We start from the raw sequence: 25,901 nt of genomic DNA on the forward strand, positions 1-25,901 counted from the left end.
CAGAGGCTCTTAATTTTAATGTAATCCGATTCATCTAGTTTCCCAGCTTAGGCCTTAAGAAATCTGCCTACACTGAGACATGCTCCCGTGCTTTCTTCTGAAAGCTTTCTTGTTTTCACATTTAGACCTGTAATCCATCTGAAATTGATTTTTATGTAAGGTAAAAAGTAGGGATCAAGATGACTTTTTTCCATACAGATATCCAATTGATCTCACCCCGTTTATTGGCGAGCCTATCCGTTCCCCTCTGGGCTGCAGTGTCAGCTATGTTTCAAATAATTTTTTAAAAATGAAACTCCAGCTTATTTGCCAGTTTTTCCATTAATGTCCTCTTGCTGTTCTAGGATTTCATCCAGGGCCCCACGTCACAGTCAGCGGTCGTCTCTCCCAGCCTCCTCGGGTCTGCCATATTCCTCGGGTTCTTTTTGTTTTCCATGACCTTGAAAGCCTTGAAGACTACAGAACGGCTTTGGACCTGGCTTTTTCTGTTGTTTCTTTCATGGTTGGATTGAGGTGACGGGTTTCCGGAAAAACGCCACGGAGGGGCAGTGCCTTCTCATCACATGCTACCAGGGGCACATGACACCCACACGGCCCATCACGGGGGATCGTGACCTTCCTTACGTGGTCAGCATGGTATCCGCCAGGCTTCTCCACTGTGAAGGAACTGTTTTCCCTTTTCTAGGCTATGCTTGGGGAGCCAGTCCCTGGGTCTAGCCACTCTCAGGGGTAAACGTCCACCCCTAGAGGTTTGGAACAGTGTTTGGAATATTCTTCTACAGCAGGAATGGGTCTCCTGTCTCCCGTTCGGTTATTTATTCAGTCATTCACTTATATCCACATGGACTCATGCAGGTTTATTTTCTACATTGGCAATGAGATGGAGTAAAAGGGGCGTGACTGAGTCTCTCGCCTGAAACAATGACACAAGCCAGATAAACCATACGAAAAATAAAGAATAAAAATGGTTTTTTAACACACTGGACATCAGGCAATAAAAGACAGGGATTCCTGAGGTGGGAAACAAACGAGGTGGTTCCTGTGAGCGCTCCACCTGGAGTTTCCTGTCACAGCACAGGCGGGGGAGCCCGTGTGGGGCCTGAAAACCTCCCTGAGCCGCATAGGCAGAGCTGAGCGTCCAAGCTGGGTGAAGCAGCTGGACTCTGTAGAACAGGGTCGCGGAAAGAGTGACACAGAGAGACAGCAGAATGTCGATGAGTGCATGCAAGTGAGGAGGCTACTCAACACCTGGACAGGGTAACCCTAAAATAATAGAGGAAACAATACCCCAGACTGACACAGGGCTGGGGACACTGCCCGTTCTCACCGGTCAGCTGCACACGCCACCATTTACAGGACACTCAGATTATTCGGAAAGGTCACTCCTCAGGAATAGGGAGAAATTAGCCCTAAGTCAGGGTTGCTCTGACCCTGCCTCACAAATGCAGAAAAAAACCCTGGAAGGGTAAAACTGTTTCCAGATAACATAAATGCCTGTCAGAACAAAGCTCAGAAAATGTTACAAATATAAAAATACTCAACACTCAGCAAGGTAAAGTTAATACAGGCTGGCATCTAATCAAAAATTACCAGGCACACAAAACAGCAGGAAATTTCAGCCCAAAATGAAGGGGGAATCAATCAATGGATACCAACCCACACTGATACTTAGGATTAGCAGAGAAGGACTTGAAAATAGTTATTGTAACTGCATACGCAGTTCAAAATACTCAAGATCGGGCGTGTTAAGTAGAGATGGAAGATATTAAAAAGATCCAAATCAAACATTGTAAAGACAAACACTACAACATATGAGATAAAAAATATACTAAATGGGGTTGATGGCAGATTAGACATCGGAGAAGAAAATATTAGGGAACTTGAACATAAAACAATAGAAACTGCATACATTGAAATGTACAGAGAAAAAGACGCAAACACTAACAGCGTGTCAGGAGGCTATAGGAAAACTTTCGGCAGCCTAATATATGTGTACTTGGGGTCCCCAGAGAGAAAGAGGAGACGAAAATACATATTTGAAGAAATAATGACTGAACGTTTTGCACATTTTATGGAAACTATAAACTCACAGATCCAAGAAGTTCAAGGAACACCAAGTTTAAGAAATAGGAAGACACCTACAAGGTGCACCCTCATAAAATTGCCCAAAACTACTGATAAAGAGAAAATCTTAAAAGCAGCCAGATGATACTTACGTACAGAAAAGCAGCATAAAGATGACGGCAGATTTATCACCAGAAACCACCCAAGCAAGAGTCAGTAGAACAACATCTTTAAAGTAATAAAAGAGGAGAAGTGTCAACCTTGATTTCTATATCAAGTGAAGATGGGTTTCAAATATGAAGATAAATTTTTTTCAGACATACAAAAGCTGAAAGAATTCATCACCACCATGAAATGAATTTATAAAACTGCCTTGAGTAACAAGTGAGTTTAGTGAGGCTGCCGAATAGAAGAGGCATTCACAAAATCAACTGCAGCTCTGCGGACTAGCAATGACCAATTGGAAACTGAAATTTTAAAGTACTATTTACAAAAGCACCCAACGTATAAACTACTTAGGCATAACAAGATATGTGCAATACTGTACTCTGAAAACTATGAAATTCTGATTAAAGAAGTCAAAGAAAGCTAAAAGCTAAACAAATGGAAAGGCACACTGTCCATGGATTGAAAGACTCAACATAGTAAAGGTGTTAATCTCCCCAAAATGATCAATAGGTTTACATGCAATGTCTATCTATATCGCTATTTTTGTAGCTGATGCTAAAATTTATGGAAGAAAACAAAGGGACCAGACAAGCTGAAAGCATTTTGAAAAGTCATAAAATTAGAGGAATTGTTCCATCCGACTTTAATACTGAGAGACTTACTCTAGAGCTATCGTAATGAAGGTAGTGTTTTATTAATATGAAGATACTCAGAGAGATCCATGGGACAGAACAGAGAGTCTGGGGCCAGACCCCCTCCATCCATAAGCTACTGATTCTTGACAAAGAATCACTGCAAAGGAGACGCAGTGGGGAAAAGAATTCCTTTTTATTTTAACTACATAGGAATGTGATTTTTTGCAAAATCAAAAATGTCAGAAACGATGACAACACGCAAACAACAGAGGGGTAAATGTTTTGCAATATATCTGACAAACAAATGGTTGTTCCTTGATTTATAATAAGCTTGTACAAGTCACAAGTAAAAGATGGGCAGCCCAGGGTGGAAAAAAAAACATACAAAGGACCAAAACAGGCAGTTTTCAGGTAAAAGAAATACAAATGTCCACTAAACACATGAAAAGATACTCAGCATTATTCATAATGAAATTCAAATAAAAAAGCAAAAATCCAAACCAAAACCAAAGCACCACTTTTCACCCAGCTGGTTGCCAGTAACTGAACAGCTTGCAGGATGAGAGGTAATGGGTGCCCTTCTGGGGGCAGGAGGACTGGCACGGAATGTGCAAGGATGCTGCGAGACAGACAGCCCATGTCCCCAAAGACACCAGTCCTGAAAAAGGACCACTCACTGAAGGGAAATCTAAATAAAAACTGGAACAGCACCGCAGATCATTTCACAGTTTACTTTGAGTTTTATCACTAAGAATATGTATAAGCTATGACTATAATTTCACGTTATCTTATATTTTGCAAAATAAAGGGTGAAGGCACATATGTCCTGAGCTTCCAAAGGAATAATAGACGATTCACGTGTTGATTGTCGATTTCTGAGCAGGACTTCCTGAGCAACTGTTACAACGGCACATGGAGGAAACTTCCCCATGGTTTCAGAGCGGGAATGTAGTTAAATGCGACACCAAGGTCAAGGGCCTCATTGATTCTCCCAAGGGCCTCTCAGGGTCCTTGGACTCCACCTCCTGTGTTGCGTGTGTCGTGTGTGTGTGTGCGCGCGCCTTCTCCAGATTAACTCTTTCACGTTCTTAGCATCAGAATCTTTATGGGATCCTGGCGGTTTTCCAATACCACTTTCATCAGCTTCGCAAGCCCTGACCCTTAGAAGATTTGAAACATCACTTCATATTTGATTTGCACTCTCATTCTTTAGATCAATCACCACTTTTCAAGCTCTCTGATATTTCATCTAGGCATCTGGCTTTTAATTTCACTTATCACATTTTTCATTTCTAGCAATTAACTGTTTCTTTTACTAAGCTCTCCTTTTTAATAGTGTCCTGCTCTCTACCGGTGCGTTCCATTCCCTATTGCATTTAATCATGCGACGTACTTACCATCCCTACCTGCCAATCCCCACTGAAGTCTCTGTGGGATGCTGTGTTGCCCTGGGGGGTTGTCTGTGCCCTCCTGCATTTATAGAGTCTTCAGCGGTCATTCCCTGGGGCCCAGCTAGTGGGTGTGTAATGACGAAGGCCATTGCATTTCCTTCAGCCAGACACGACAAGCCTTGTGAACCTGGGACCACGAGAAAAAAAGAACGAGTCAGCTAGAGCGTTTGGGGATTATATATAAAGTGCAAATTCAAGCTCTAAACCTACGGACTTTCGAGACCTGGACTGTCATAGGACTCTACCTCTGGCCTTATAACCAGAACCAGAGCTGCTGAGACAAGTGTCCTTTCCTTATCTTTGCAGGGAGACCTGTCTCTAGAGCCTTCTCTTGCAGAGCATGCAGCTCTTTGAGTCTCCCAGCCACATACAAGGATGCTTACTTGTCCCCTCATCTTGGGTCCTGTCACCTGTGCCATTGTCAAACACCCACACGCCATGTCACCGTCACCGGCAGATGCCTGTGTGGGCAATGGATGTCTTCAGAGCCTGGTTTTGCACTTTCCTGTTATTTTCTTCCAAAGGCTTTTATGACTATTTCTGTGCAGAGACAAGCATTTAAAAGCATGTATTTTATTTATGCTTTATCCCCCATTATGAGAGGTATTATAACAAGACATCTCATTCATTATGTTGATATTAAAAGAGATCTAAAATATTTAAAATTTGCTTTGTAAGATTAGTTTTCAATCCACCTCGATATTATTTTTGAGTATATGAAATAATGATATATGTTTTCATATTGATACGCAATTATCCATATACCATTTAATGAAAAAAAAATCTACATTTTTCTCATTGAGGTAATGTGTATACCAGATCTGCTGTATCTTGATTCTGCGTATCTTGGGTCTGTCCTGGGCTATTTCCTTCCATTGGTTTATTTGCCTTTCACATCACTTTCACCACATTGTCTTAACTCTATAGCTTTCCAATATATATTATCTTATGGTGGGACAAGCCATTCGTCTTTTTCTTCACAACTAACTCAGTTGTACTTTGCCCTTCTCTATTATGTGATAATAAAATTGTCATGCTCCATGAAAAGTACTATTAAAATTTTAATTACATTAAATTTACAGACTAATTTAAAGATTGGCTTTCTCATATTACTAAGACCTCCAATTCCTAAATCTGTTTAGCCATGTATTCAGCTCTATATTCATGTCCTTTGAGATTTATAATCTTTGTAAAGTATGGGAACTCTTTTTCACCTTACAATATTTTTTGGAAGATAAATGGGTACACTTTCCTGTTGTATTTTCTTTCTTTTATTGTTCTGGAATGCTAGTGACATTTTTTAAGTTATAGATCCAGAAACTTCCTTGGTAGCTTTGTTTCTTTGTCCATGTATGCAATCAAGTCTTCTGCAAATAAATATAATTTTATCTTATTTTTATGATTTCTGAATAAAATTTTTCTTGCCTTATTGCATTGGCATGCATTCAGTGAAAATTTGAACAGAAGCAGTGAGAGCTAATTCCTAGTCTTGTTTCTGACTTCAAGAAGGGTGCTTTTTACATGTTATCCCTGAGTACAACTCATTTAGATTGCTTGTAGGTGACCTTCAAGCTAAGAACTTACTTTCAATTTCTATTTGGCAGGTAGTTTTTATCCTGAATGGATCTTGATAATTTTCAGTACATTTTTCTGAATCTCTTGTGATGATCTTTTTTTAACGTTTAATTTCTTAATAAAATAAGGGGCAGTAGTCATATTGGGTAATTTTGAGACACTAATAGGTCACTTCAAAAATTCTCCTCAAAAGTCCTTCAACAAGTTTCCAGTAATCAAAACCACATGGTGCTGGCATAAAAACAGATGCAGAGATCAATGGAACAGAATAGAGATCCCAGAAATAAATCCATGCTTATATGGTCATTTAATCTATGACAATGGAAACAAAAATTTAAACTGAGTTAAAGACAGTCTATTTAATAAATGGTGCTGGGAAAACTAGACAGATACATGCAAAAAATTAAGCTGGACTACCTCCTTACACCATATACAAGAACAAACTCAAAATGGATTAAAGACTTAAATGTAAGACACGAAGCCATAAAACTCCCAGAAGAAAATATAGAAAGTAAATTTGCAGACATTGCCCTGAGTAATATTTTTACTGATATATCTACCTGGGCAAGGGAAGCAAAAGAAAAAATAAACATGTGTGATTACATCAAACTAAAAAGTTTTTTTACAGCAAAGGAAACCATCAATAAAACAAAAAGTCATCCTACTGAGTGGGAGAAGATACTTGCCAATGATACATCTGATAAGGGGTTAATATCCAAAATTTATTTTAAAAACTTTTACAATTCAACACTAAAACCCAAACAACCCAATTAAAAAACGGGCAGAGGACATGAAGAGACATTTCTCTAAAGAGGACATACAGATGACCAACAGGCATATGAAAAAATGCTCAACCTAACTAATCAACTAATCATTAGAGAAATGCAAATAAAAAACACAATGAGATATCACCTCACTCCGGTCAGAATGGCTATCATCAATAAATCAACAAACAACAAGTGCTGGCGAGGTTCTGGAGAAAAGGGAACCCTGGTGCACTGTTGGTGGGACTGCAGATTGGTGCAGCCATTATGGAAATCAGCATGGAGGTATCTCAAAAAACTGGAAATGGAACTACCTTATGACCCAGCAATTTCACTCTTGGGTATCTATCCAGAGAAACCCAAGACGCTAATTCGAAAAAATATATGCACCCCTATGTTTATTACAGCACTATTCACAATAGCCAAGACTTGGAAACAACCAAAATGCCCATTGGTAGACGACTGGATAAAGAAACTGTGGTACATTTATACAATGGAGTATTACTTGGCCAAAGATAAGAGTGAAATCTTACCATTTGCAACGACATGGATGGACCTAGAGAATATTATGCCAAGCGAAATAAGTCAGATGGAAAAAGACAAATACCATATGATCTCACTTATGTGTGGAATCTAAAGAACAGAATAAACAAGCAAACGAAACAGAAATACTCTCAGAGATATAGGGAAAAAAACCTGATGGCTGCTAGACTGAGGGAGGGGACGGGGGAGAAGAGAAGGGATTAGAAAGCACAAATTAGTAGTCACACTATTGCCATGGGGATAGAAAAGACAGTTTGGGGAATATAATCAATAATGTTGTAAAGGTTTTGTAGGGTGTCAGATGGGCACTGGACTTATTAGGGAGACCGCTTCATGGATGGTGGAGATACCTGACCTCTGCACTGTCCACCTGAAGCTGAAACTGAATAATAATGAATGTCAACTATAATTTAATATTTATATATGGTCACGGGAAATGGAGCGCAACATAGGGAACAGAGTCAGTGGAACTGGAACAGCTGTAGACCATGTCAGAGGGGCAGTAGACTGCGGGAGGGGTTATCACTTTGTGAGGGGTGTGAATGTCTATTACATTGTTTTGTACACCTGAAACTAAAAAAAAAAAAAGAAAGAAAAAACGAAAAAAGGCCTTCAATGTCCACTTCCCTGACCTAATGCAACCTTGATATTGGTGATGCTTTTAAGAATTGTTCCACTAGCGTTTGACATTGACTGGAATTTCGGCATGCTGGTCTCACTTTGAAACGTAGAATTTATTACCATTGTGTCTAAGCTAAAACAGAACTAGGCTCACGTCAGCGTGCAGCTGCAGTTTTGCTGTATTTGGTTGATTTCTTTTGTACTATCTTCCAATTCACTGCTTCGCATTTTGACTGCATTCAAGCTCCAGTTTAACAGGTCTTGTTTTTTTACAAAATTTATTTCAATGACTCCTTTTTAATTCATGTTTAAAATCTCCAACTAATTCTTTTTCACAAAACTGAGTTCTGATAGCATTCTCTGTTTTTTTCCATTGTTTTTATTCATTTGTAAATCAATTGTACCTCCAATTATCTCTTCAAACACCTTCGACATACTTATTTGGCAGCTTTTGCTTTTCTTCATATAAAGGCATGAATGATTTTCACCTACAGGAGTTTCTTTTCTTGGTTACATTCCTTCGAGTTATATTTTCACATGCCTTTCTCAGGTTTATCTCCAAGCCAGAGCTGAGCCGGAGGAGCCTGAGATTGTTCTCCCTTTATTTCTGCGTCTCTCTTTCTTCACCCTCCTGCCTCTTCCTTCCTCTCTGTGCTCACGTCCCTGTCTGAGGGTGCTGCCTCCACGCCACCTGTGGGACAGCCAGGTCCCAGTCTCATCACAGGGTGCACGGCCCATCCATGATGCCTGCAGGGAACGGGCTCAGGTCCCGGTCACGTGCGTGGTTCTGTGTGTCTGCTCTAGTTCCCAGGAGCAAGCTGCTTCCAGCTTTAATACCTGGGGCCAAGGGCTCCACCTCCCCACCTGGCTACAGGTGAGGAGCCTGGCCCTCATCTCCACCTGCTACTACCCGGCAGGTGTCAACCTTGTCCACCTGTGTGGAGCCCAGCGGCCCTCGGAGTTCACCTCGCTCAGTGGCTGTGATTCCTGCTCCCACTCGGGGCCTGGAGACACATACCCTGGTTTCGCAGCTTGCGGATGTCTTTGCATTTTCTCTGATCATTTCTACCATGTGCACCAAAAGGGTTATTATAACATAAAGTCGTTTCACTGCCTTGGTAGGAAACCTCTGTAATTGCTGGTAAGTGATAGGATTTTAAATGATGTGTATTTTTGTCTTTTATTCAGAATTTTTCAAGCAAAAGCAGATCATAAAGATTACATAGCAAAATGAAGAACGCTTATTTTGTAGAATTAAGTAGAAAAACATAATACAGATTGATATGTAACAAGCCATAATTATATATGTATATGGACAAGGACGAAGAGAGAGCTTAGAAAAATGAAGACCATTGGTTGGTGTTATAGGATTCTGGATGAATTCCTCTTTGATTTTTATTTTAACTCAAATGACAATAAGGAAGAGTTTATAATAGTTTGCTAGATGGGAGAGATAGAAAAATCAAGTAATAATTGTATTTAATGACTAAGCGATTTTTTTTTAACTGCAAGAAATAGGTCAAGTCTACAGGCAATCTGAGAAGACTCTTAGCATTTGCAATGGAAAAAAGAAGTAAATAGGGACATTAGCATTTGAAAGAGGAAAAAGCTTTCTCAACAAAACAGCAGGTGAAGTCAGAACTCTAAGAGGGCCTTGAAGCCTGTTTGCTGGTGCTGGCCTTTGGGACTCCCAGAGGAGGCTGTGTGGCCCTGTCCCCAGAAAGGGACAGCAACTGCAGGTCCCCTGGGGACCTCAGCCTGGGAGCAGGGAGCCCAGGGTGATATAAAAGGGGGTGGGGTGGGGGCAGGAGGCCATCCTGGAGGAGGCAAGACTCACACTGAGACCTAAGGGCAGAGAAAAGGCGGGAGGGGTCCTCCGTCATTGAGCCCATCCGAGAATAAGAGACTGCCTTTCACTGTGACAGCAATGATACACGGCTTCTGTCCTGCTGCTGGGCAAACACTGGGACTCCGCTGTGGACATTTTGGATAACACGCCTAGGAGGCACGGCGGAGGGCAGAGGCTCACCCTGCCTGAGGCCCCCTGGCCCTTTGGATGGAGCTACCCGGTGGGGCCCCACCTGCCTGGGTGGTGGTGGTCATGGGGGGTTCTGGCCGCCACCTGCGTAGCAGCCCAGGTGACGTTTTACTGGGCTCTGCACACGCCGTCACATGGCCCTTGTCCATCAGATACAACAGTCCTGGGCCCTGTGGGGTTTTCTGCTTCCCCTTTCGCTGGTGGGAAGGACCCGAGAAGGAGCCCGGCTGCTCTGAACATAACCAACCAAGCAGCCCTTTCAGCTCCAGCACCAGGAGTGAGAGGTGGGTGTGGGGCCTGGCACCGGCCCAGGCCTGCCAGCACCCTGTGGTCACCTCACACAGGCCACTCTGCCTGGCTCGCTACAGGCCCCGGCTGCAGAGGGTGGGTGGCCCTCTGGTCGGCGAGCGGCCTGCACCTTCGGTTTCCGCTGCTCCCGGGCGGCAAGGCTGCCGGCCAAGGTCATCACGCCACCTGAGCTCCCTTCACAGGCCGACCCCGCGCCCGTCCCGAGAGCTCGCCGGGTGTTTTCCTGAATGAGGTTCGCAGAGCATTTTTGTGAAGACTTTGATTAAGAAGCTGTTTTCTTAGGGCGCCCTCCGATGCCCCTCGAAAGAATGGAGGTGTTTATCCTTATTCACCAAGGAAATGGGTTGTAAGGAGAAGAATTCCCCACAATTTATTCACACAACAAAACATTAATGAGCATTACTAAATTCCTTTTTAGTGTATGAAAAAAAAATGCAAACAGTGATTTAATGAAGGATTTTGCTCTCAATGCTATTTTCCACCATAACAAAGGGGACATCCTTATTATTCAGAAAGTAGCTGGACTGGGAGGAGAGGTTCTATAAACAGCCATTAGCATCTTAATTACACGATAATTCAAAAGACAGCTCCCCTGGAAAAGGCTCTGGCCCATAAATCTCTGGGTCTCCAAGTCCAAGAAGTGAAACAGGCTCCGAGGACACGTCCCAGGCAGGGCCAGGCGGACGGGACTTCATGGTGTGGGGCCCGGGCGGCTCTCCCCCTGATAGTGGCCTGGGAGGCCGTGGCCCAGCTCCAGGACTGGTCACTGGTCCTGGCGGGAGGACCCTGGTCTGTGTGCAAGCCAGGACATGTGACGGGGATGTCAGCACCCTGGGGCCGCAGGGCCAGCAGGAGTGAGGGAGGTCCTCAGCGAGGATGTGAGGACAGGACTGGCCAGCAAGGGCTGAGTGGTTGCTTCTCTATGCCTGTCGCCTCTATGTCTCGGAGCTAATCCTGGGCTCCATCTTTGTCAGGTGAGAACCTTTCATTGGGCCTCATGGACCTCACTCAAGCCCACTTCTCCCTAAAGGGAAACATATTTTCACAGTTGCAAGGAAAACAAAAGTGCTCCCTCAGGAGGACGCCCGGCTTAGAGACCAAGGGCTGACCCACACTCTCTGCAGCCCCTCCATGTCCCCGCCGGAGGCTCATGGGGACTCGGTCCTTAGGCCGGACCTCTCCATGAGGTGCCTCTCGACAGCCCCGGGCAGGTGTCCCACACGTGTGAGGCGCCAGGGAACAAACAGTGCTCCTTTCCAGTAATTTCTGCAAAAGCTCCAGCACTGACTGGCTCATCGTGGAACCGATCCCTGGCTCCAGGTGGGAGTCCTGCCAACTGTGGGGTTAGGAGAGGGACCAGCTCCCCTCAGAACACACCGGCAAAGAAGGGGGGCGGTTCCCCTACAGGAGAATCCAATCGGGATGGTGCTGACGGAAGTTGAGGGACAAAGGCTGAGCAGCAAGGGGTCTGGGGCCCACTGCAGAGTGACCGAAGCCTCCGGAGGCAGTCGGGGCTGTTGCCTTGGAGTTCTTCCCGGTGAAGTGTCGGGAAAGCTCAGCGCTCAGAGGAAACAGAAGTTGCCTCCTCGACGAGAGGGGGGGACCCTCAGCCCCTCAAATCCACCCCTTCTTCCCTCTTCTGTGGAGGCCATGGCCCTTCCCTGAACCCCCAGGGCTCTAAAAATCAGGGTGAAACCTGTAATACTGTCCTCCCCCAACCGTCACATAAAAAACTGTGATAGAGAAGAGAGATCACCCCAGTCACTGTCCAGATAGAAGCACCTGGAAAGCAGGCCCTGCAGACACTCACCTGAGGACCCCCCCGTCCGCCCCCCCCAGTGATGGGCCAGAGCAGCCACCCCAACCTGGGCCTGCACCCGGGGGTCTCATCTCATCATGTTCTCTGTATCTATGACTGGCTTTTTCAGACCCCACATGTAAGTGACATCACACGGCATTTCTTTGTCTGGCTTATTTCCTTTAGCAAAATGCCCTCGGTGTCCATCCATGGCGTCGCAATGGCATGATTTTCTTCTTCCTCGAGGCTGAATGACTTTCCATTGTATATACAGACCACGTTTCCTCCATCCACTCATCCGTCGCTGGGCAGCTGGGTTGCTTCCATGTCTTGGCTGTAGAAAATGCTGCTGCAGTGAACATGGGGTGCAGGCGTCTCTTTCCACTTCTGATTTCAGTCTCTTTCAACACACGCCCAGAGGTGGGACTGCTAGGTCGGAGGGCAGGCCTATCTAATTTTTTGAGGCACCTCTAATGTTATTATGATAATCAGTTTGCAACACACACACACATAAAATCACGATGTTGCACACATTAAGCTTACACAACGTTATATGACAATTATATCTCATAAAGCTGGAGGAGAGCCAGCAGAAAATCTAATTTCATCTATAATAAGGCCGCCCATCCTGTCTAAGCCATCAGCCAGCTGCAACTTTCCTGGGGCTGCCCTGACTCCAGGCACCCAGCCCCCCCAGGTCCCCATCCACTGCTCTGCTGTGCAGACAGGTGGATAGATGGATGAAACATCACTTTAAATACTTCATGAAAGTGCTAAAGAAGAAACATCTACACCCATGAGGGTGTGACAAAGGGATGCAGGGAACGCTGGAAGAGCCCCCAGGGCCACCGCTGGACCAATCTGAGCAACACAAGAAACCATGTAACATTGAGTCATAATCCTGTGTAAATGTCCATGAATCCATGCTGGCATAAGTAAGTGGTTGAATAAATTAGTAAGGACGACAGACAAATCCCCATGCACAACATGCCGAATAATCTATAGATAGCGCCTTCTCGTGGGGTGGGGCATCTGTGCAGAGTGACTTCCTGCCCTAGAGGATGGGATGGACCGAGAGAAGGCGTAAGTTTATGGTGGAGACCCCAGACAGACCTCGGCCAGGTGATCAAGGTTGGCATCCCAGTGACCAGTCACGGTGCCAGCAGGGGCCCTGACGTGATGTGATGAGGGGCACTTTCCCTCCGTGGTCTTCCTCCCCAAGCCCAGTTGAATCCTGAGGAAAACACCAGACAAATCCCCATTGAGTTACATCCTACGGCACACCTGCCCGGTCGTCCTCACCTATCAAGGTCATCGAAAACAAGGAAAGTCTGAGAAACGGTCACAGCCCAGAGGAGCCTCAGGAGACATGGTGACTTGGTCACGTGGGACTCTGGATGGAGTCCTGCGACGAAAATATCAAAAGGAAAAGGCAACAGATGAAACCTAAGGAGACGCGAAGAAAATACAGATTTTAGTTTAAACTAAGTTATGAGCACAACAACTGTACCTACATTTAAGATGCTAACAATGTGGGGAGAGAGTGCAGGGTAGATGGCAATTCTCTGTATCCTCCCAATTTCTCTGTAAATCAAACCATCCTAAAATAAAAGGTTGATTTTTAAAAGCACTTAATAAAAGCAATTGGGAGGAGAAACTTCTGCATAACTGGCCACCCTTCCGAGGCAGGGCTTGTGGCAAGCAGCCTTCCAGCACCATCTTCACACGGTGGCACCTGGATGCAGCCCCGCGCCCCCCGGCTCTGACACACCCTCAGCTTCGCAGAGCCGCTGGCCACGGACGGGTCCACCCCTTCCCTGTGAGGGCCCCTGCTGGGAGGTGCAGGGATGGTCTTAGGAGAGACGGGAGGTGCCCCCCACCCCCAGCAGGAGCTCCGCGATCAGAGGGGCTCGTGGAACTGTCTGCGTCTGTGTACTCCTGGAACTGTTCAAAACGAAAATTAAAGAAAACCAGGATGCTTGAGACGTGCTGACCTGAGGCTGGAGATGACCGACCGTGGAAGCTTGGGTGTGGGAGGCTATGTGGGGCTCGCTCAGGAGCCCTGATGCGGGAGTGGACAAGCTGGTGACCGTCTTCCCAGGTGGGAGACGCCGCCGTAAGTTCTGGGCCATAAGGAACTTGGGCACAATGGGTAGACTCTCAGGGCCCCTTGTCCTGGGATCCAGGGAGGGACGCAGGCCCTCTGAGATGCCTGGCTCTCAGGTTCAACAGGCCTGTTCTATCTGGTCCTCAGATGCTGCACTGTCTGACCATCACAGCGTGGACAGCAGTCAGCGTGTTTCTCACGGACCTGCAGGCCAGCAGGGCTGGTCCATCCAGGCTGGGCGGGCTGGACCCAGCAGTGACAGCCATCAGCCATCCACTCCCCTCCCCGCTTTCGTTTGCTTGTTAATGCATCTTTATCCCGCCCCGGAATATTTTCCATTAAGTCTCAGGTACCGTGTTAACTTACCCGAGATAAACTCAGAAGGTGCCTAGAAAACAATGCCGTATGCATTATGAAACCACGATGCCACAGCCCACTTGACACAATTGACAACAATACCTGAATGTTACTTGATAGCCGCTGTACATTAAGATTCACCTGACCGCTGGTTTAGGGACCCTCCGGGGTGAGAACCCCACTCCTGAGCCCCTTCCCCTCCACACTGTCCCCCGCCCCTGCCCCTTTGACTCCTGGGCCTGCCTTCAGGACCCAACCTACCAAACAGGCCCTGGAACCCCCTTCTGACTGCAGGTCCGGGGGTCCTACCCAAGGTGCCGGCTTCCAGGACCAAGTCTGCGCAACAGTGAACAGACAGAAGCTTTTGCGTTTCCAGCCCCGCTCTCCTTCCCGCACACACCGAGGCTCAGTCGCGCCCGACCACCTGCTTTCCCTGACGCCCCTCGGCCTCCGGGCCTCTGCATGCTTTCCTCTCCCTCCAGGGCCCTCGCAGCACGTTATCTGCTCGTGAAAACCTTCTCATCCGTTTTGGAACCATCCACTGTCTCGCGCTCCGGAGCCCCTCTCCTAGCTGACGTGGCAACGCACCCATGCACTTCTGTACTCCCGATCGTCACACCTATGTGGCTGTCGCCAACTCTGTGATGACCCCTGGGGCGAGGGGCTGGGCTGGCCATGTCTCTTCTTACCAGGACCCCACACAGGGAATGACAGTTAGGACTGCCCCATTCTTTGGGTTTGGAGTAACTGAAAGGAAAACTATTCTATCACTGATTTTACAGGATAAAACACTTGATTATAAAAAATACAAAAATGAAGAATTTTGCTTCTAAAAATGATGAAACAACAGTGAGTGAATACACCCTCTCACCTGAATCAACCAAAAAAATGGCTGAAACATAAAACAATGGTCTGCAAGGTGCTGGACATCGGACAACAAAGGGCAGTGACCTCTGCGAGGTGGGAACAAACTATGGGCCCTCTGTTCACCCCAACCTGCCACCTGGAAAGAGTCCCCAGGCTGCAGTACACGGAGGAGCAACCAGTAGAGCCCACTGGACTCTCTGAATTGAGGAGATGGAGCCCAATTTCAGGGAGACCACATTGGTGAGGGATCACCTGCAGAATGCCAACGAGGAGACACCTGTTCAGAGAGAGGCCACCAAGGTCTTCAGCAGGCCCTCCGTGAGTACTCAGCTAGGGATTAACCAGTGCATCTATGTGGAAATCTGCCCAGGCCAGAGAAAGAGCCACCAAATGAGATGAGATGGACCAGTCCCTGTCGTTCAAACAAGGCCAGGGAGAGTACCTGTCCCCAAGGTGCCTCAAGGTCCATAACAAAGGGCGGAGACTCAGCATCTGGAGAGTGCCGTCATGGAGGGAAACAATCAGCTCTAGACTACACACTGCTCTGGGCCCACCTAAACAAAATAAAATAAAATAAATCTCAGAAAGTGAGACACAGAAGGATCAAACTGCTTCCAAGTAAATTACCTATAACCTAGAGCCAGGCTCAAGAATATGTACAGAAATACATAAGTATCCAGCATCCATCAAGGAAAACTCATAATGTTTGTCATCCAATTAAAAATCACCAGGACTCCTATAAAACAGGACATTTAACACGTAACGAGGAGATACATCAATCCATTGAAACCAACCCAGCACGGACACAGATATTAGAATAAGCAGACAAAGACATTGTAAAAGTTGTTAAAATAGTAATTCATATGTTCATGGAGCTAAGTGGAGACACGGAAGATACATTTAAAGGCCTAAAGTGAAATTCTAGAGATAAAAACCATAATGTCTGAGATGAAAACTATGCTGATGGGTTTAATGGCAGATTAGAAATTGCTGAAGAAAAGATTAGTGAATTTGAAGACATAGTAACAGAAACTCTTCTAAAGGAAACAGAGGGGAATAATTTTAGAAACACAGCACTGTGAAGCTGTGAGACCACTTTACGCAGCATGTAGCAGGAGTCCTCAAGGAACATGAAAAGGAAAACTATTTGAAAAAGTAATGGCTAACATATTTTCAAAGTTGATGAAAAACTGTGAACCCAAAGAACCAAGAAGCTCAGAGAATGCCAAGCACAAGGAAACTACACCAACACACATCATCTTAACCCTCTGAAACTACCAATAAAGAGAAAATGCAAAAGCAGCCAAAGAATAAGGACACGTTACCTACAGGGGCACATAGATTTACACAGACAACACAAGAACATAGATTTATGTAGATGACATAGAGAAACACAGATGACAGAGGAACAGGCATAAGAAAGACAGCAGATACCTTGTTGAGAACAATGCAAAAAAGAAGACAGTGGCACATCTTTAAAGTAACTGAAAGGAAAAAAAAACTGTCAACCTAGAATTCTATACTTACAAAAAAAGTTTCTAAAATTGAAGTGAAATAAACTCTTCTAAAGACATTGAAAAGATGAAAAAATCCACTACCAACAGGCCTGCTTTGAAGAAAATGTTAAAGGTAGTCCTCCAGGCAGAAGGAGATAATGCCAAAAGGAACGACGGGTCTACTCAAATAAGGACATCAGAGATAGCAACTGCGTGGGTTACTACCTTATAAATGAAGTGGTTTAATAATGTACCTCTATGTAATATAATGAAGCTAGGCTGGGAGGAGCAAACATTAATATAATACAATAGAGTTATAGTTAATAAGCCAAAAAGTAAAACTGCATCATAAAATATTTGATTAGGGCCGGCCGAGTGGCTCAGTTGGTTAAGAGCTCGCTCAAGAGTGTGAGCTCTGGGCCGGCCGAGTGGCGCGATGGTTAAGAACTCGCTTGGGATGCCAGAGGGCCCCGGTTCGGATCCCACATATGAGGGCCAGTGACACTGCCCTCTACAGCTAAGATGCTGAACAACAGCTCAACCTGGAGCTGGGCTGCTGTGAGTCGCTGGTGACGGCATAGGCTGCAGCCCCTGCTGCAGTGGGTTGCCATGGGCTACCGTGTGTAGCCAGCAGCCAACGTGAGTGGCCAGCAGCCGCAGTGAGCGGCCGTCCAGAAGCCGGCGACTGATATGCCTTGCCAGAGAAGAGCGCAATGATGGTGCCAACTTGGGCCAGAGAAGCAACAACCTCCACAACTAGATTGAAGAACAAAACGACAGCAACTTGTCTGTTCCCCTTTCCCCAATTCCCCAATAAAAATCTTTAAAAAAAAATAAAAAAGAGTGTGAGCTCTGAGCAACAGTGGTTCGATGCCCAGCCCAAGCAGAGCTGCTGCTGAGCTACCAACAGGTGGCAGGATGGCAAAAAAACAAAAAAATTTGATTAATTCATAGGAAGGCAGTAAAAGAGGGAAATGGGAAAAAAGAACAAGTGAGATAAATAAAAACACTTGGCCATATGGTGGATTTAAATCTAACCACCTAAACCATCACATTAAATGTATTCTCTACACACCCAACTAAATATCATAGATTGTCAGATTAGATCAAAAAAGAGAATCCCAACTGTATGCTGTTGTAAAGTAATTAACCTTGATAATAAAGACAAACATTGGTAAAATTAAAAGAATGAATAAGATCTGTTATATTAATGGGGCGGATACACTAATTTCAGGCAAAGCTGATTTCATAGAAAAGGATTACTAGTTATAAATATGGTCATTTTATAATGACAGAAGGATTGATTCATCAGGAGGACACAACAGTCCTGAATGGTCATGGACTTAATAACTGAATTTCAAGGAAAACCAGAAAAGTCCACAATTATAGTCGGAGCTTGCAATGCCTGTCCCTCAGTCATTGACAGAACAAGCAGACACATCACTGAAGGCACAGATGATTTGAACACTGTTGCCAACTTGATGTGACCGAAGTTTATAGAACATCCCGCCCAACAACAGTCCTGCCCCATTCTTCCTAAGTGCACATGAAACATTATCATGATAGGCTGTCTTCTAGGCATAAAAAATCTCTAGGTTATTTTAAAGGATTCAAGTCAGACGAAGTATGTTCATATCAACATAGGATCAGAAATTAGTAACAGGAAATTTTTGGGAAAATCTTCCAAAAAGTTAGAGACTAAATAATATATTTCCGAATAATTCATGGTTCAAAGAAGAAATCCAACGGGAAATGAGAAACTTTCTGGATGGGATGGAAATGAAAATACAGCTAAAGTCATTATTGGTGTGTATGGGGTAATATGGTTTTTTTCAGTAGAAACAGAAAAAGCATTTGGAAAATTCAATACCCATTTCTGATAAAACACTTCAAAAGCTAGGCATAGAAGGGAACTCCCTCAAGCTGAAAGAGCCTCTGTGCAAACCCTTCAGCTGACATCATGCACACTGGTGAAAGACTGGCAGTTTTCCTTCTAAGATCAGATATGACACAAAGATGTCTGTTCCCCCACTTACACTCAGTGTTGTGCTGGAGGTTCCTGCCAATGAAATACGGCAAGAAAAAGAAAAAGTAATCTGGACTCAAAAGTCAGAAGTGAAACTATCTTTACTCACACATGTTAGGACTGTTTATGTGGAAAGCTTGATGGAACCAACCAAAAAGGTACTAATATCTGAGTTCATCAAGGTGGCAGGATACAAGATCAGCATAAAAATCAAATGGAATTCTATATATGGGGAACAATCAAATATTGAAATAAAAATAATTTAAAATAATACCCCAAATGCCATTTAACATAGTACCAAAAATATGATACATATGGCAAAAGATGAGAAAGATCTGCACACTGAAAACTATAAAATATTTACTGAGAAATGAAATAAGACCTAAATGGGGAGAAACACAAGAGTCCATGGGTCAGAAGCGTCAATACTACTAGGGATGATTGTCCTGCAAATTGGTATCATATTACATGAAATCCCATTAAAAACCCAGCAGTCTTCTTCATAGAAATTGGGAAACTGATTCTAAAATTCATATAGAAATGCAAATGATTTAGAAAAGTCAAAACATGTTTTAAAAGAAAAAAGATAGATGATTAATGCCACCAGATTTCAGGATGTCACCTAAAGCCACAGCAGTCAGGACAGGGGGCATAGAGGTTCATGAATAGTCAACGGTACAGAACAGAGCCCACAAACAGACCCATCGAGTATCGTCAGCTGACTTTCCACAAAACTGCAGAGAAAATTCAGCAGAGAAAGCATAATCTTTCAAACAAATGATAACGGGACAACTGAATAGCCCCATTCAAAAAAACAAAACTTGTATCCATAACTCACACCATGTACAAAAATTAACTCAAAATAAATCACAGATCTAAATGTAAAACCAAATACTAAAAGCTCTAGAAGAAAACATACCTGAAAAATGTATGGCTTGTTGCTAGGCCAAAATCTCTTAATTATGACACCAAAAGATGTAACTCATAGAACAACAAGTTGATGAACTGGACTTCATCAAAATTAAAAACATCTGCTCTTCAAACGACATTGTAAGGTGAATGAAAATACAAACCACAGACTGGGAGAAAATATGTGCAAATTACATGCCTGATGGAAGACTTGTATCAAGAATATACTAAGAACGCTCAAAAATCAAGAAAGCCAACAACTCAATAAGAAAAAAAAATTGTACTTTATCATAGAAGTATTTATTTGCACATATACAAATAAGCATATGGAAAGATTCTTAACATCACTAGTCATTCGGGAAACGCAAGTTAGGATCACAGGAGGGAGCTGCTCACACCCATTAGGATGCTGATAATTACAAAGGCACCACCCCCAGACAGGGTCAGTTCGCGGAGCAGGCATAGCTCTCGGGTGCAAACAGTACAGTCACGTGGGAAAGAGGTACTCCACGTCATAAAAAATGGCACCATCCAGGCATTCTACTCTGTGATATTTCCCATAAATGGAAACATGTGCTCATACAAAAGCTTATGCATGAATGTTCATAGCAGCTTTATTTGTAATAGTCAAGACTGTAAACAACCCAAATGTCCACCCAGGGGCGACTTCGTGAAGAACTGCTGTCCCCATGCAATGGAGCACCTCCCAGAAGTAAAAAGGGGCTGACTGTCTATTGATACATACAGTGACATGGAAGCATCGCAAAAGAATTTTACTGAAACAGACCAGACATGAAGGAGGAAACGGTGCATGAGTCCATGTTTGCAGATGTCTAGCAAATGCAAACTAATGTGTGATGATAGAAGCCACAAGCTGCCGGGCGATGGGGCGAGCCGAGTGGTGTGGGGTGGAGGGGTTACAAAAGGCCTACGGAATCGGTTGGGGGTGACAGGCATGGATATGTTCTTTCTTTATTTCCACAGGCATACATGTTGAAACTTATAAAATTGCCCACTTTAAATATGAGCTGTTTATTGCATGTGATTGTGTCTCCTGTGATGGTCAATGTTATGTAGTCACTTGGCTCGACCATGGTCCTCAGTTGTTGGGTCCAACATCAGTCTAGATGTTTCTGTGAAGGTATTTTTAGTTGAGATTAACATTTAAATCAGTAGACTTTGAGTAAAGCAGATCACCCTCCATAATTGGATGGGCCTCGTCCTATCAGTTGAAGGCCTTAAGAGAAAACAGACTGAGGTCCCCCAACAAGAGAGAATTCTGCCTCCAGATGGCCTTTGAACTCAAGCTGTAACATCAGCTCTTTCCTAGGTCTCCAACCTGCCTGTCCTGCAAACTCAGGACTTGCCAGCTTCCACAGTCACGTGAGCCGATTCCTTAAAATCTCCTCTCTCTCTCTCTCTCTCTCTCTCTCTCTCTCTCTCTCTCTCTCTCTTTGGTTCTGCTTCTCTGGAGAACCCTGACTAATAAATACATCTCCCCAAAACTGTTAAAAATAACAAAAGACACAAGAGGTGAATGCCCACTGACAGCATACAGAGGGTGCCAAAAAAATGTACACATATTTTAAGAAAGGAAAAAAGTGTATTAAAATTGTACTACTCAATATATACCAATAATAAAAGATGAACACAAGTCATGCATGTACATTTTTTTGGCACCCCTGGTATTTAATCTACAAAAGGGAAAACTGTCACCACATGATACATTCCATAGTTGCAAAAACATTGTTTGTCACATACGTATATGCGAAAGATTGTTAACACCTGTTATTGTCTTGTTTATACCTTTCTGTATTTCCCACATCTCAAAAATGTTAAAGGAATTCATTCCAAAAATTAAGCGTTCTTACTGGTCAATGATAAAAAGACAAACACAGCAGGAGAAAACTTGGCAAAGGATGTAAACAGTTGATTCACAGAAGATGTTAAAATGACATATACTTGAAAATTGTTGATGCTCATTAGATCAAATAAATGAAAATAAAACAATAGCAACAACTGTTTATCACATAAGCAATTGTCCAAGATCCTGGGACAATGATAACACCCAGGCTGCCATGGGAAGGCTGAAATGGGTCCTCTCAGCTACTGTCTGGACGGATGTAAACTAATGTAACCTTTTTTAGAATTTCAACTGGTAATACAGAACAAGGCCTTAAGATTTGACCTAACAATTCTAGTACTACAATTTTTTTCTACAAATAGCTATAACTATAGGAAAAGATTTAAATATAAGCGTGCCCATTGCTGAAATGTTTAAAAGAAAGAATAAAACACTAGAAATAGTCTAAATGTCCAAAAACTAAAAAATGATTGATCACATAAATGGTGGTATTTATGCATTATAGGCTTTCACACCGCTGTGCAAACAATTTTCTGGAAGAATCTACGATGCCATAAAATCATGTTCACTCCATACGAAGGAGGCTGTTTACAACAGGTCTACAGACTGAATATGCAAAAAGAAATGGAAAAGTTACTAACATGCTAAATGTGGTTAATGCTGAGTGGCAGAATTTAGGAACATTTTGTTTTTCTTCTTGTATCTCCATTTTCCAAAGGCTTCTCTAAATGAGCTTAATTCAGCGCTGAGAGGCGGGGAGCCGCAGGGCTCAGCTCGGAGCAGCCTGGAGCCAGCCGGCCGGGCCCACCCTTACCTACCACGGAGGGGCGCCCGGCATGTACTGTGAATGAAATACACAAACGCTACTCACCATCATGAGGCTGCATTGATAAAGTGGGGCGTTATTTTTCAAAATGACGCACCGATGGCGTCTACCAGCTCCACGCAGGGCACGGGCTCGGGCGCTGAGCTCAGCCAGGCTGCTCCGTGTCCACTCGGGGCTTCGTCCGCCCAGCTGAGCCTTCCCACCGCCTGTGTTGCGCTCCTGGCCCTCATGTCTCCCTCCGCGTCCGCCAGAAAGCCCTCAGAACGTAGCTGATGTCGTTGAGCTTGGTGTCTGTCCCCTGCACCTGGCCAGGGCCTGTCTCAACAGACAGCACTGCCATCTTCCCGGTTTGTCGAGCTGAAGTCTGGAGTCATTCTGACACGTCTGTCACGGTCCGCGGCGTCCAGTTCCCCGGGCTGCTCTATGGCACCTTCTCATGCGCTCCTGAACCCACAGGTGTGGCCCCGTCCTCACCGCTGTCTCCCAGAGAAGCGGTCAGCCCGCCTGTCCCCTGACTTCCGCACATGCTGCCAACTGCGGTCCAGCCCCTCTCCTTCCCACCTGCCCTTCCCCCCGCGGTCACTGGTGTCTTAGCACAGTGCACGTGGGAGATGCGTGTGGCAGGCGGCAGGCCCTCCCAGGAGAGTGCGCCGTTCTCCCCGAGAGAGTGGAGCAGGCCCGCTGCAGTCCACCCCTTTCGCTGCCGACCATGCATAGATCCACGTACATTCTTTACACAGCAGTGCCTGCCTCCCCACTGTCCCAACGGAGGCATCCCAACATCTCACCCAGTTCAACACTCAGCTCGTGGGGTTCAGCATCTCTGGGAGCTCTCCATCACACCGGCAGCCCGTGACCAAAGGGCAGGTAACTCAATGTGGAGGAGAGGAGAGAGACCAGGAAAACCACCCCGGGATCCCTCATTGTAAAGGCAGAGCAGGGGAAACGAGGAGGAAAAGCTGAGATTCCCGCCCAGACTTGCAAAGAGGGCCCTGGCCAGCCACCCTCACGGGCCTCCTCTATGGGGTCTCCGTCCCTGGTGCGCCCCAGGGCCCCGAGCACTCCACGAGGCAGGCCGCCCCTACTGTGGGCCAGGGCTCAGCAGCCCAGGCACACCGGGCTTGGTGTGGAGTGAGACCACGGGTTTCCTCACGGGGAGAATAATGACCGTCCCTCGCTTGCTCGGCGTGGAGGACGGTGGTGCTGTGATTCTCTGATCCACTTATAAGGGTTCCACACCGAACATTCTGTCAGTTCTGGCTGGTAACCAAAACCAGCCAATCAACAACAACACATTGTCACTCAACGGTAGGGCTGGGATCCAGAACTTCGCTTCCCGTTTCCAAGCAACAGAACTCAGCGCTCTGCTCACCCCCCACCCTCAGTTTCCATCTTGGTCTCTCCCCAGCCCCCAAGCCACCAGCAGACCCTTCCCTCTGGGCTGGGTCTTAGTCACTAGATCAGGGTTGTCTGTCGTCCCCTTGTCAGGAGGCCTCGACCCACCTCCTCGCTCTTTTCATCCTCACTGGGTTCCAGACGCTCCGCCATCCTGGGTCCCAAGTCAGCAGCACCAAGGAGCTCTTTGGTCCCTTTCCTCTTCTTCGCAGGACTATTGGTCCACGGCATGAATAGTCGATACTCTCCAACTTCCCACCTGACAAAGTCTTTGCTTGATCAACCTTTAGTCAGGCTCCTGAACCTCCTTCGAGGCCCACCTGTGCCCGTCCTCGTAAGATCCAGCTTTCGCAAAAACCCAGCTAAGTCAGTGTAACCAGAATCCCCACCCTCAGTATGTGATCGCCCTCTATATCCAACCAGGTCCCTCACCTGCCCCCATGCTCCCCCAGGTGTGATGTCTGATCACCTGGCCTGCCTTCAGCAGGATCCTGTTGGGTCTGTTTAGCCAGAATTGCTCTCACCCTTGACGTTTCCTCCTAGTAAATTTCCATCCACTGGCCCCACCTGCTCCGTGGCCGTAAATCCCCGCTTGACCACACTGTATTCAGAGCTAAGTCCAACCGCTCTCTTCCACTGCCAAATCCCACCACGGTGGTCCCACACATATCCCCCGGTCCTGAATAAAGTCTGCCTTACCATCTTTAATCCTTGCATTTTTTTTCCTTTAACATGGCAAATCCCTAATGTTACAGCTGCAAAAATCTCATGGTCTGAGTTCCAAGACAAAACAAGGCCATTGAACTCACCACGACCCTCCCTCTGCTGGGACCACTGTCCCCAACCATCGTACCATCACCCTGCATCCCTTGGCCTGACAGCTCCAATTTATCCTCCCAAATTCAACATAGACCCCATCTCTTCTGGAACAGAGTTTGTCAAACAAAGAAAATGACAGTAAACAAAATGACAGGTGGGCAACCAGCATTTTGAGAGGTGAATTAGGGCAGAATAGGAAATAGGGAGAATTGAGAGCATATGTGTCACCTGCTGGGACTTTCCTTCCCAGTGTGTACGTGCGCCTGGTTTGTGTATATGTGTATGCTGTGTGTGACGTGTGTATCCTGCCCCCTCACGCCCTCAGCAGGCCCTGAGCAGCCCTGCGGGCAGCTGCGTGGTCCCTCAGAGGCCCAGTGGCCAGGACTCCAGGCGACCATCTTCGCTTCTCCCTGCTGTTCAGTCCAGCGGCTCCTGGAAAGGAGCTCCCAGCGCCTCATGCAGGCTGAGAAGACCCTCTGCGTTCAGAAGGGCGAGCTTCTGTTAGCGTGTCCACTGACCTGCAGAGCCGCTGGGCTGTCTGCTGAGCCCCTGGCCTTGGGAGCTTGTCTCACTGAGGGGACATGAGAGGGAGTGGCGGGTGGGGACGCTCACCTCAAAATGTGCACGTTCTCTGTCCTCAGCTTGTTCGGAGGAACGAACCAGCTTTGCAGGTGATAATTAACTATGTAAACAAAACAAATGATAATGGTTGTTATCCTGCTCAGAAAATCCACCTCTGAGGCACCAGCCCTGCACAAGGGAGTTTGGAGACAAAACTGGGGCCTGGTTGGGTGACGGACAAGGAGGCAGCTCACAGAGGCCAAGGCAGTGAGCAGAGGTGGGGGTACCGCAGAGGGACAAGGAGGTGCTTTTGGGGACAGGTGTCCCTGCCTGGCAGTGCCTGGCCCTTGTGGGTGCTGGACCTCAGGGGACTCTGCGAGGGCCGGAGCTATGCTCTCCGTGGGCCTGGGGACTCCAACGCACAGCCAAGAACAGGGGGTGACAGGTCATATCGCGGGAAAGGACCGAAGCCACACTGTACCTGGATAAACTCCGGTGCCCCCACCCCAGGCGCCATCTGGAGTCCCAGGGTGGGAGGCTGGGCCTGGAAGGATGGGGACGCCAAGGGCCTGCGGGCCAAGCGGCGCAAGTCTGCAAACTTCCGGCTGCCCGGGCCCGGTCTCCCCGCGCGGTGCCCAGGCTGCGGGAGCGCCCAGCCGTCTCTGTCGCCATCCAGAGGCACGGCTCCGGCGTGGCGCCCCCTCTGCC

At 45.9% G+C, this 25,901-nt stretch overlaps 1 protein-coding gene and 1 long non-coding RNA gene across 2 annotated transcripts in view; both read right to left on the minus strand.

Moving 5' to 3' along the window:
- Positions 1-10,561: 10,561 nt before the first annotated feature.
- Positions 10,562-25,901, minus strand: part of LOC109387619 (uncharacterized) — a 19,337-nt gene continuing 3,997 nt past the window's right edge. Inside the window, exons 2-6 of the mRNA XM_019651687.1 lie at positions 25,675-25,896; positions 25,245-25,314; positions 13,269-13,412; positions 13,080-13,200; positions 10,562-12,827 (exon numbers count right to left, since the gene is read on the minus strand). Of these exons, the coding sequence (XP_019507232.1) occupies positions 12,729-12,827; positions 13,080-13,200; positions 13,269-13,412; positions 25,245-25,314; positions 25,675-25,896 (656 nt within the window). The 3' untranslated portion in view covers positions 10,562-12,728. The remainder of the gene's footprint in view (positions 12,828-13,079; positions 13,201-13,268; positions 13,413-25,244; positions 25,315-25,674; positions 25,897-25,901) is intronic.
- LOC109387645 (uncharacterized) lies at positions 20,013-22,454 on the minus strand. The gene is made up of 2 exons (XR_002125056.1): positions 22,234-22,454; positions 20,013-20,861 (listed from the first exon to the last, which is right to left on the minus strand). It is a non-coding gene; the product is annotated as an uncharacterized LOC109387645 (long non-coding RNA).

The sequence above is a fragment of the Hipposideros armiger genome, unplaced genomic scaffold, assembly GCF_001890085.2.
Source record: "Hipposideros armiger isolate ML-2016 unplaced genomic scaffold, ASM189008v1 scaffold_164, whole genome shotgun sequence".
NCBI lineage: Eukaryota > Metazoa > Chordata > Mammalia > Chiroptera > Hipposideridae > Hipposideros > Hipposideros armiger.